The 11,138-nt window shown below is 36.8% G+C and overlaps 2 protein-coding genes across 2 annotated transcripts; one reads left to right on the forward strand and one right to left on the reverse strand.

The window, feature by feature from the left end:
* Positions 1-1,703: 1,703 nt before the first annotated feature.
* On the forward strand, positions 1,704-5,309 carry LOC111782295 (serine acetyltransferase 2). Its single transcript, XM_023663149.2, has 10 exons — positions 1,704-2,155; positions 2,297-2,494; positions 2,586-2,645; positions 2,754-2,849; positions 2,930-2,954; positions 3,183-3,277; positions 4,440-4,606; positions 4,703-4,776; positions 4,869-4,934; positions 5,065-5,309. The coding sequence occupies exons 1-10, from the start codon at positions 1,892-1,894 to the stop codon at positions 5,097-5,099; spliced, it is 1,080 nt and encodes a 359-aa protein (XP_023518917.2). The 5' UTR covers positions 1,704-1,891; the 3' UTR covers positions 5,100-5,309.
* A 659-nt stretch (positions 5,310-5,968) lies between these two features.
* Positions 5,969-8,448, reverse strand: LOC111782294 (G2/mitotic-specific cyclin-2). Its single transcript, XM_023663146.2, has 10 exons — positions 8,240-8,448; positions 8,021-8,153; positions 7,877-7,933; positions 7,745-7,793; positions 7,496-7,654; positions 7,283-7,417; positions 6,889-7,200; positions 6,706-6,804; positions 6,451-6,629; positions 5,969-6,375 (listed from the first exon to the last, which is right to left on the reverse strand). Exons 1-10 carry the CDS (start codon positions 8,298-8,300, stop codon positions 6,231-6,233), a joined length of 1,329 nt encoding a protein of 442 aa, XP_023518914.2. The 5' UTR covers positions 8,301-8,448; the 3' UTR covers positions 5,969-6,230.
* Positions 8,449-11,138: the final 2,690 nt, after the last annotated feature.

The raw sequence follows: 11,138 nt of genomic DNA on the forward strand, positions 1-11,138 counted from the left end.
AATTTAGGGTAATCTTTTTTTCTTCGTCTTCTTACCCTATATTTTGTACTACGAGTTGATATCGGGATCAGTGTAATACATTAAAGTTTGATAGTCTTTAGCACCGTAAGGTAAACTAATCGGGTTTCGGGTTTCGTGGCCGAACATTAGGTTTGAACAATCCAAAAGGATGTGAAGTCCTTTTAAAGTGTTGACACGAAGATTCTTTTAGAAAGAGATTTGGTGTTTTTTGTCCTATGTCTCTATGTTTGATAAAACCTTAGTAAAAGTTAGAATTCTGTCGATTTTGCCACTGGGCCGTTCAATCATTGCAGACCCAAATAAATTGGGCTAAAATGTTGTAGCCCAGCCCGCATGGTTCGGCCCATAATGAATGTTACCGGGGAATTTTGTCGTGTAGCTAATAAAAATATGGTTATTCAATATAGATTTAAAATCACACGTTTAAATATAATAATACAAATTTAGACTAAATTTTGTGATTAAAAGATAATTAAATATTAAAAAAATGTTTGATAAATTCATAAGCTTTTAAATCTACATTTAATATGTGTTATATTTAAAAAAATATCAAAAGTATAAAACTTATTAAATAAAAAAATTATAATTTAATGATTAATCTAATTAGCTCGATCACAATTAATTTTATTTCTATTATTTCATTATATATAAAAAAAATTGTTCGTTATATGCTATTAATAGTGGTTGTTTATTTGTTTTTAGCCTATGCTTAATCACTAATTTTCCGTGACTTACGATTTCTATACGGTTGACTTATTCATCGAGTTAAAGCAAGTGTTGGATAATCGCTATTTTCGCTGTCACAACGGTGCAATTGTGACACTTGACATGAATAGAGAGACGGAATATGATCTACTTTCCAATCTTATATAGTAACAGAGAGGAAACTATTTTTCGATCCAGATTAAATGAACATGAAGTAAATTTAGTAACATTTAAGATATAATCAACAAAAAAGTGAGAAAATTTAGTAACATTTAAGATATAATCAACAAAAAAGTGAGACTGTTTTGTCCCTGTCCTGTCCCATTCCAAACATATAGTTGTCTGTCTCTTATCCCTGTCTGTATTTGAAAATGGAATGACACCACAATAATGATATTTCCCCCATTTATGGAGACTGAAAATATAAGCATTATATTTCTAAAAATAAATAAATAAAAATGTGATTATTCGATACAGTGAATAAATTAAAAGATTTTTTTTCTTTAAATTAAATTTTATTTTGTGTCTATTAAATTGAAATTAAACAAAATTGTAAAAAAATATTTAATTTTTTAAATAAATTGTTTGTATTTATCAATATGGGTCGGAGTATTTTTGTTTTTTATTCAATATATATCTATCTTTATATAGTCTTTATACTTTTAAAAGTTTAAGCATAAAATTAGTTTGAATCGTAATCGAATCATAAAATGAGTGAAAAGTAACCGACATTTAAATTTTAACCAAAGTTTTTTGATATCGAAATTTATTATTTAACAAATGTTTTAATTCAATTATTGTAATGATTGTATTTCGAGTATATAATTAATTTTTTTTAGAATATAAAACTTAGAAATTTATTTTTAATAATAATAAAAAATTGACATTTTCCACTTGGAACATGAGGCTGTAAACAAAAAAAAAAGTGGGAAGCTTTCACAAATCGCAAAAGCTCTTTACTTCTCATAGAAAATAAGCGAAATGAAATGAAACGATAAGACTAAAAAAAATCTTATTCGTATTCCCCAATGCTTCATTGACTCGATCACAACGCCGCATGGGCGCAAAACCTTCCCCTGCCACTCGGATTTGCCTCCATTTTTACCCCTTTTGTATGCTCTCTGAGTTCATTTGATTTAGCCCCTTCCCTGCCTGCTTGCTACTCATGGCTTGCCTGAGTGATAACACCTGGGTCGCTCCCCTCTCCAATCAACTCGCCGACTGTGCTTCTCTTCGGGATAAAGAACATGGCGGCGACAGCGACGGCGACGGCGACACACCCTCTTTTATCTCTGCGGCTTCTCAACAGTTCAGGCTCGAAAGGGTCTTCCCTGTTTATGCCATGGGGTCTTCCAAGCCCCCTGCCGTCGTGGGTTCCGATTTGGGTGACCCAATTTGGGACGCTGTCAGGCAAGAGGCTAAGCTGGATGTACGTTTCTCGAACACCCTTTTCATGTTTATGTCACTTGATTAGTAAATGGACTTGTTTAGTTCCAATTCTTGGTGGGTTTTGGGTTTGTTTGATGTTAAGTTGAATGAAAATCCCTTTTATTGATGAAATTTTGTACAGGCTGAGAAGGAGCCAATTTTAAGCAGCTTCTTATATGCCAGCATCTTGTCACATGATTGTTTAGAGCAAGCATTGAGTTTTGTTCTGTCCAATAGGCTACAGAATCCTACGCTCTTAGCTACTCAGTTAATGGACATATTCTTTGATGTTATGATGCATGATAGAACCATTCAACAGGCCATTCGCTTAGATTTGCAGGTATAAGTCTATTGCTGCTGGCTTAAGCTTTTGAATTTAGTGTCAATTACCCAATATGAAACTTGTTAGGGAACTTTCTTTGGCTTGGCAGGCCTTTAAAGAACGGGATCCTTCTTGTTTGTCTTATAGTTCAGCGCTTTTGTATCCTAAGGTAATCGATGTTTTCGAATCGAGTTTCGAGTTTGATTCAACAGGGCTACCCCCATTGTTACAACTCTAACCATTTAGATTGCTGATATTAGATTGCTGCTCCTTGCAGGGTTACCATTCTCTTCAGGTGCATCGAGTGGCACACGCTTTGTGGAGCCGAGGACGCACTGTGTTGGCTTTGGCATTACAAAGCCGAGTTAGCGAGGTAAATTGATACTTCTACACGACGTGTTTGTGTTGGCATCTTAGTTAATTCCTAGGATGATTTTTTTGTTCTTTTTGCAGGTTTTTGCTGTTGACATTCATCCCGGTCAGTTAATCCTCGATTATCGCCCTTTCGTTTAAGTTTGAGAGATTGAACTAGAGTGATTCTTTGTTAACTTAAAGTAATGGAGTATTTGTATGTGGAGTTGCTAAACAATATTGAAAAAATGCTTTGAGAAAACTCCTCATAGGATCATTTTTACTCCAAAAGATCATATTCTTGATGGTCTCATGTTCTAAAGTTGAGTGTTTTTTGCCTTTTTTTTTTTTTCAGCTGCAAAAATTGGAGATGGAATACTCTTGGATCATGGAACAGGTGTTGTTATTGGTGAAACTGCTGTTGTGGGTAACCGAGTTTCATTGATGCATGTAAATTCCTTGTCTTGTCTTGTTGCTTTTGCTCGTGAAAACTCCAACTGTTATCTCCGACTCTTCGTTCCATGTATTTCTGTGAGATCCTATATCGGTTGGGGAGGAGCACAAAGCATTCTTTATAAGGGTGTGGAAACCTTTACCTAGTAGATGCATTAAAACTTGAGGGAAAGCCTAGAAGGGAAAGCCCCAAGAGGACAATATCTGTTAATGGTGGGCTTGGGCTTGGGCTTGGGCTGTTACAAATGGTATCGGAGCCACACACCGGGCGATGTGCCAATGAGGAGGCTGAGCCCTGAAGGGGGTGGACACGAGGCGGTGTGCTAGCAAGGACATTGGGCCTCGAAGGGAGGTGAATTTGAGGGTCCCACATCGATTGGAGAAGGGAACAAGTACCAATGAGGATGTTGGGCCCCGAAAGGGGGTGGATTGTGAGATCCTACATCGGTTGGGGAAGAGCATGAAGCATTCTTTATAAGGGTGTGGAAACCTCTACCTAGTAGACGCATTTTAAAACCTTGAGGGAAAGCCTAGAAGGGAAAGCCCCAAGAGGACAATATTTGTTAATGGTGGACTTGGGCTGTCACACATGGTATCGGAACCACACACCAGGCGATGTGCCAATGAGGAGGCTGAGCCCTGAAGGGGGTGGACACGAGGCGGTGTGGCAGCAAGGACGTTGGGCCTCGAAGGAGGTGGATTGGGGGGTCCCACATTCATTGGAGAAGGGAACAAGTACCAACAAGGATGCTAGGCCCCGAAGGGGGGTGGATTGTGAAATCCCACATCGGTAGGGGAGGAGCACGAAGCATTCTTTATAAAGGTGTGAAAACCTCTCCCTAGTAGACGCGTTTTAGAACCTTGAGGGGAAACCTAAAAGGGAAAGCCCAAAGAGGACAATATCTGTTAGCGGTGGGCTCGGACCGTTAAATTTGTAATGGTAAGCTTTCTTCCGCATTAAACGGAAGGACACAACCCCGAAACTTTCCCATTCTTCCACACTAACAAATGTTTATATGAATGTACTTTGTATATCAAGATTAGTTTATTTATCTTTTGCCATAAACTCTCAACAAGCCTCTTGCTACACAGTAAGTTTTTGCTGCAATAACCTGTCAGCTGAATCTCTGGTTTTTCTTCTTGGTTCAATATTTCTCAGGGTGTAACTTTGGGGGGCACTGGGAAAGAAGTTGGCGATCGTCATCCTAAGGTCGGTGACGGTGCACTAATCGGAGCCTCGACTACCATACTCGGAAACATTAAGATAGGCAATGGGGCAATGGTGGCTGCTGGTTCCCTTGTATTAAAAGACGTTGCCCCACACAGGTTTAAACTTGAAGGCATATTCTTTGTGGATCATAACTTTTTACAAGTGCAATATATCTGATTCCACACACACTCTCTCTTTCTGTTGATTTGTAGTATGATAGCTGGAATCCCGGCCAAGGTGATCGGGTATGTCGAGGAGCAGGATCCGTCTTTAACAATGAAGCATGGTATGTTTAGATTTTCTTGAAACAAAGCATTTGATATCCTAAGCTTTTTATATCGACATCGTTACGGTAGCTGCTTTTCGTTCGTCGTGTAGATGCTACCAAAGATTTCTTTGAACATGTTGCTGGTAGTAACTATGGCCGATATCCTAGAGCCACTGGTTAGCTCTCTCTAATCGTTTTCATTCAAACACACATCCTGGATTTGGATTTTTATGATCAGTCTACACACGAACACGATCCGATTATATAAGTTTCGTCTTTTGATCTCGGTACCTTCGTATTCTGCAGGTCAGTGCCCCGAAACTAAGGATAATCGGCACTGAGAACATGCCTTCGCCCTCGTTGCAGCATGCGGATGACAACGTGCAAGTGGTATTATTACAAAGCTTGTTCTTTTAGATTAACTTTTACTTGCTAAGGTAATAAGATGAAATATAGTAGTAGGAGGTTGGGAGATTATGTTCTGATGAGATATATGAATGTTTTTGTATAAATAACTTTTAACTCCTTGAGTTGATCTGTACAATTTTTTACGGTTAGCCTTTTCGGCCCGAAAGGGGAATGAAACACTTCTTATATAAGGATGTAGAAACCTCTCTCTAATAGACACGTTTTAAAACTGTGAGGCTGACGACGATATGTAATGAGTCAAAGTGGATAATATTTGTTAGCGGTGGATTTGGGTTGTTACAAATTGTATTAGAGCTTGATACCAGGCCGTATGCTAGTGAGGACGCTAGGCTCCCAAGGGGGTGGATTGTGAGATCCCACGTTGGTTGGAAAAAGAGGTACGAAACATTTCTATAAGGACGTGGAAACCTCTCCCTATTAGACACATTCTAAAATCGTGAGGATAACGGTGATACGTAATGAGCCAAAACGGACAATATTTGCTAGCGGTGGGCTTGGATTGTTACAAAACACGATGAAGATAGAAATTTTCTAGTTTAGTTCTATGAAAATTTTGCAGCTTCGTCTTGACCGACCCATCTTCTATCACGAGGGTGGATTTGGTGGCAGGTGTGGGAAGGACATGAGTTTTCCGGCTACCACCCGGGGATGGAACACGAGTTTTCCAGCTTTTTATAGAAGATTTTCTAATAGAATTCAAATGCTTTTCAATGGTGAATCAAGTTACTAAATTTTACAAGTGGATAAACATGGAGGAGAGATGAGAATTGAAGTTAGAAAATTTGGCCAAAATGTCAAATATTATTGTTCGTCACTGAATTATATGTTTGCTATCTCATATTTCATGTAACAACCTTAAAAATGAAACAGACAACAAAAGAAAAACACAACAACCATCTGGTTGTTCTTCCATTATTGTTGTTGTTGCCCTGTCCTGCCATGGCAGTCGCCTCCGGCCGACCAATTGTCCCCACCCCGTCGCCCAATTTTCGAACATTCATGTAACGTTGTTAGTAAAAAACTATACATGTTCTGTTCTGTGGCTATTGCTGAGTCTGCAAAAGAAAATGTGCAGGTTCACATTTCGCCGTGTAGTTAAATTTCGATGTACAGTACTTCCGATGAACCCCGGTGAGCTTCCCTGTCGCCGCTCTCTGATGGAACCCCACCATCAGTCTCGAGCATTCTCTGCAAAATTCAACGGCAGCCGCCGTTAATACTCGAAGAAAATGGAGATCAAGAGAATAGAGAAGAAAACCGTACAGTAGCTGATCTTCTGAGTAGCTAGAATGCCACTGGCATGTCCGGCTCCACCCCTTGACTCCGGTGAGAGTACATTGAGCTGTGTAAGTCGCCGCCGCCGCCAGCAGAGAGGGCGGGAATCGCAGCATTTCATACTCCACGAGCGAGAGCTCGATCAAGAAGAACGCCAATAGCTCAAGCTGTTTCATTGACAGAATTCTTAGTTTAAGAACAAATTGCTTAGAACCGACACCAAATCAAAAGCTGAGCAGCAACCTTTTTGTTAGATTGAGCTGCTTTAAGGAACCTTCGGAGGAACACAAAGGGTGTCGGAACCGACATATTGAACTGCAGACAGTTGAGCATCACTGTCTCCTACAAGAACAGAACTAAAACTCAGTAAATGTTTCAGACGAAGATCTTGTCGAACAAGAACAACAATGGAGCTAGAGAATTCACCATTTCAAGAACTTCTTTTCTAGAGTAAGCTTTATCAGAAATAAGAATCAAATCTCCGACAACAGGGACAGAAACTTCTTCATATTTGCAAGCTAAGAGCATAGAAACCAAACCAACCAGCTGAAGTTTCTTCCTCACAACTGTTTTTTGCGACAAGAATCTGTCTATCAGATTCACAGTGAGAAACAATGTTTCTCCGATGAGATCAAACTTGTCGTGCACCTCTATAAGCCAGTCGATCAGTATAGCTCTCATTTTCTCATTAATGTCGAATTGTTTCGTCATGTAATTCGGGGAAACACAGCTCGAATTCTGCACCAGACAAAGTTTAAAAAGCTCTAAGATGAACAGATCATTCTTTAAAAATGGCAGCCAAGATCCACAGCCAATTTACCTCTAGTTTTCTGTAGTGTGCATAGAGATCATCGACATAATCGACAACGGCAAGCGGGTTTGTGGAATCGACACCATCGATATCAATTACCGGGTCGTCGTGTTCATCTGTGATATCCTCCATTTCAACCTCCGCCTAGATTACAGAAGATCGAACATGAAATTTGAACATAAAAACTGTCTGAATTGCTGTTGGGGGATTGGGGTTTCTTACCATTTGGGTTGCTTCCTGAGACAATGATGATGGTTCTGGTTTCTCCAAGAACATGGGAACTGGTTGATCATTTTCTAGTGTTTTGCAATCCTCGTCTACAAATATGGAATGTCCAAACGCATTTGAGTTTGAAAGAAATGAGTTAGGCTTATTAGTTCCCTGCCCAAGATAAACAAATCATAAAGATCCATTATCAAAAGGCGTCTGGTTCCTTAAAAAACAGAGCACAAAGAACAGAGTGTGTTTTACTTGTGGCTGATGAAGCTGTTGACTACTAGCAATCTGAGCTGCAAACTTCCTGTAAAAGCAACATTTTCAAATTTCAAAACAAACCCTTTTCCATTTTTCATTTGGAAGATTCAAAATCCAAACAAAACCCACCTCGTAATCGGTCTATGAAATGGATCAACCTGCTTTTTCTTATAGATTTCTTGCTTCCTAAGTAAGAAAAAGGGAAAGTTCATCGAAATCCTCACCAAATTCAAAAACAAAACATGAAACTCCAAGGATTCAAATGATATATACCCTGAGAGAGCTCTCTTGTTAACAACACAAGGGTAAGCTTGATAATTCTGATTGATATCATTAAGAGCTCTTCGATTATTAGTTCTACTAATCTCCTGCCCAAAAGCCCTCCCTCTGTTCTCCAACCCTCCTCCTAAAACCGCCATTCACAGACCCAAAATCAGCAAAAGGTAAAGACAAAACACTAATTGGGAAGGAGATTCTGCAAAGGAAGCAAACCTGGAAGAAACCCAGTGGGTTTGATCATCAAGTTGGGATTGTTCTCGTCGGAAAACGCCATTGATTCCGGTGAACAGAGAACAGAAACAGCCCCAGAACGAAGAAGGAGATGGTGGAAGGAAAATCTGTCAAAACGGGGAAATGGGTAAGCCTAAAACCAGCATCTACAAGGAGTCAGTGAGAGAGGAGGGGGTTTAATGGAGAGGGTATTTGTCTAGAAAAGGCATATTAATTAGACGCCATGGTGTTTTCAAAAGCAACGGCTAGTCAGTGTAATATGACCGTTGGATGTTGGGGGCGTGGGTTGGCCGATGCGAAAAAGAGAAGACTTTCACTCAGGGTTTGTCCGAACAACGGTCACCTGAGCTGTTTCAATTTTTTTTCCCTTTGCCTTTCTTTGGCACGTGCCTGCCCCTTTTCATTTTTACCGCATTTCATTTCAAATTTAACTCACTTTTTTTTTTATTATTATTAAATTACAAATTAGATTCTCCTCGATTTCGTCCGTTTTTTAAAGTTCTATTCAATTTTGTTCGGGTTAAGCTTAAATTCATTTTGGTCTATATCATCGGGTTAAATCTCATAACTATTTACGAGACTAAAATGACACTGGAACGTCGATTTATGAAGTTTGACCAACTAAGTTATAGTGATCAAATTGAATCTAATTTCAACTCACGAGCTTGCTTAGCCGAAAATGGGTTGAGGAATAGGCTTTGGGACATTTGGTGCAAGGATTCAAACACTTACGGCACGAGAATCTTAGCATTTCTCGACGTGGGTTTTCAAATTTTTTTAGTACAACAAGTGTGACGGTTTGAAGATTTGGACTTTCCACTAAAATAATAGTGTATGTCAAATACGACTGAGTTATGCTCATTTTGGTAACTATTCTAAAATGTAAAGTGTTCAGACTATCCAACCCAAACCATAAAAGTTGAGTTGTGTTGGGTTGAATTTTTTAGAAAATCGAAAACTCGGCTTGGTTTACATTGACAAATTTTAAATTAATAAAAAAAAAAACAAACCCGACAACCCAATTCAAAAATAGAGTGTTTGACGGATTTATGTCGAATATTTCTATTTTTGTAATAAAATTCTCATATTTCTTATCTTTAATGGCAAAAGAGTAAAGTGGTGTAACTACTTTTGTTTTCTTGTTTCAAATTCTTTGCTATCATTAATGTTTTGACTCAGGGTAGTCTTCATAGACCTCGTTTTATATGGATATAAATATTTAAATTTTAACTCGGGTAACAAATATAAGACGATGAATTAATTTTTGAAATGTTTTAAGTATCTAATCAAATTTTGTGCTAAGAATCTTATTCCGCACGTGCTTTCTGAGACACTCTTTAGTATGAGAGTATGAATCTTCCATGTCTATCATTTCTCTCGAGGCTCGAAGTTAGAAAGGTGATGAAAGTTTCATTACCTACGTAAGTAGATAGAGGGCTGTCGCAGAGCACAGGACTCTTCCAAGACAAACTCGAGCACAATCAAGAGATCTCGTAATGAAAATGTATGATTTATTATTTTTTTTAATTTTTAATGTGGATTTGAAAATTGAAAAGTAATTTGATGTTGTGAACATATAAAATTTAAATATTAAGTGTACTGGATGCGAATAAAAAAAAATGTTTCATTAGTGGAGAGAGCGTAGGCTTAGGCGATATTCCTTTCCCATTGCCAGCTTGTCCCCCACAAAAGGGGTGCCTCCAACGTGCCACGCTTTGCTTTTTTTTTTTTTTTTTTTTTTTTTTTTAATTTTAGATGCTGATTTGCTCTTAAAAATGGAGGGTCCCAATCCAATGGCATCCTTGTCAGCATGGCTCTAGAGAAATCCAAATAGGCTTCACAATCCTAACCCACTCGACCTTTTATTTATATATATATATATTTTATGATTTTGAAATTTCTTTTATTTTAAATTATTTTTAAAAAAATATCATAAAATTCAAATGCTGATTATAAACCTTAAATATTCTTAATCTATTCAAAAGTATGGTTGTGTTGAATTGCAACTGTATTTTTAGGTTGGTCAGGTTGACCCGACCAAAAAATGTCAAAAAACAAAATTTTTAGATTTCTATTACATTAAAAAAATAAAATCATCTCGTTCAATTGTAAGAGAGAGCTCAACTTGTTCAATAATTACATTAAAATATTATTAAAAATATATATTTTGTAAAACGTTATTAAACACATAATTCATAAGACCTTCGTTTCGTTTTATATAAATAAATGGTATATACATTCTTACATTATTGAATGTAAATTATTCGTATATTAATAATTAATATCATAACACAAAGTAACTTAAAAAATAAATTATTCGCATAACTTAAAAAATAATAAGTTATTTGAAATATAAGTTTTTATTTCTTAAAAAAAAAAAAATAAAATTGAAACAATAAAATACCATAAAATAATTTAAAAACTAAAAAAAAAAATCATCCATAATTGAAAGGACAGAAGTATGATGGATTGAGAAGCCCATGTACAAGCCCAACTTAGTTGGGCTTTCTATGGACCGGCCTTTATCAGGCCCATTTTCTGTATTGACTAATTAGTTAAATTACAAATTTGTTATTTTCGAGTTTGATAAAACTAAGGAGATAATTTATAAAATTTTAAAGAAAATTAAATTTATAATTTAACCTAAAATAATTTTATGTAAAATTACATAATAAATTATCTAAACTTAAAAAAAAAACATTTAATACGTTTTTAAATTTATAATTTATGTTGGATATAATTGTAAATATTTATTCAAAATTTAGTAAATTTTGTATGAACTAGAGAAATAAATATTTAATCAATATATATTAAATATTTGGGTGTGATTATACCAACACTAATGCATTGAATCCGTTCATAATTCCATGGGTAAGTGTGT

The sequence above is a fragment of the Cucurbita pepo genome, chromosome 19 (genome assembly GCF_057944985.1).
Source record: "Cucurbita pepo subsp. pepo isolate OVF chromosome 19, ASM5794498v1, whole genome shotgun sequence".
NCBI lineage: Eukaryota > Viridiplantae > Streptophyta > Magnoliopsida > Cucurbitales > Cucurbitaceae > Cucurbita > Cucurbita pepo.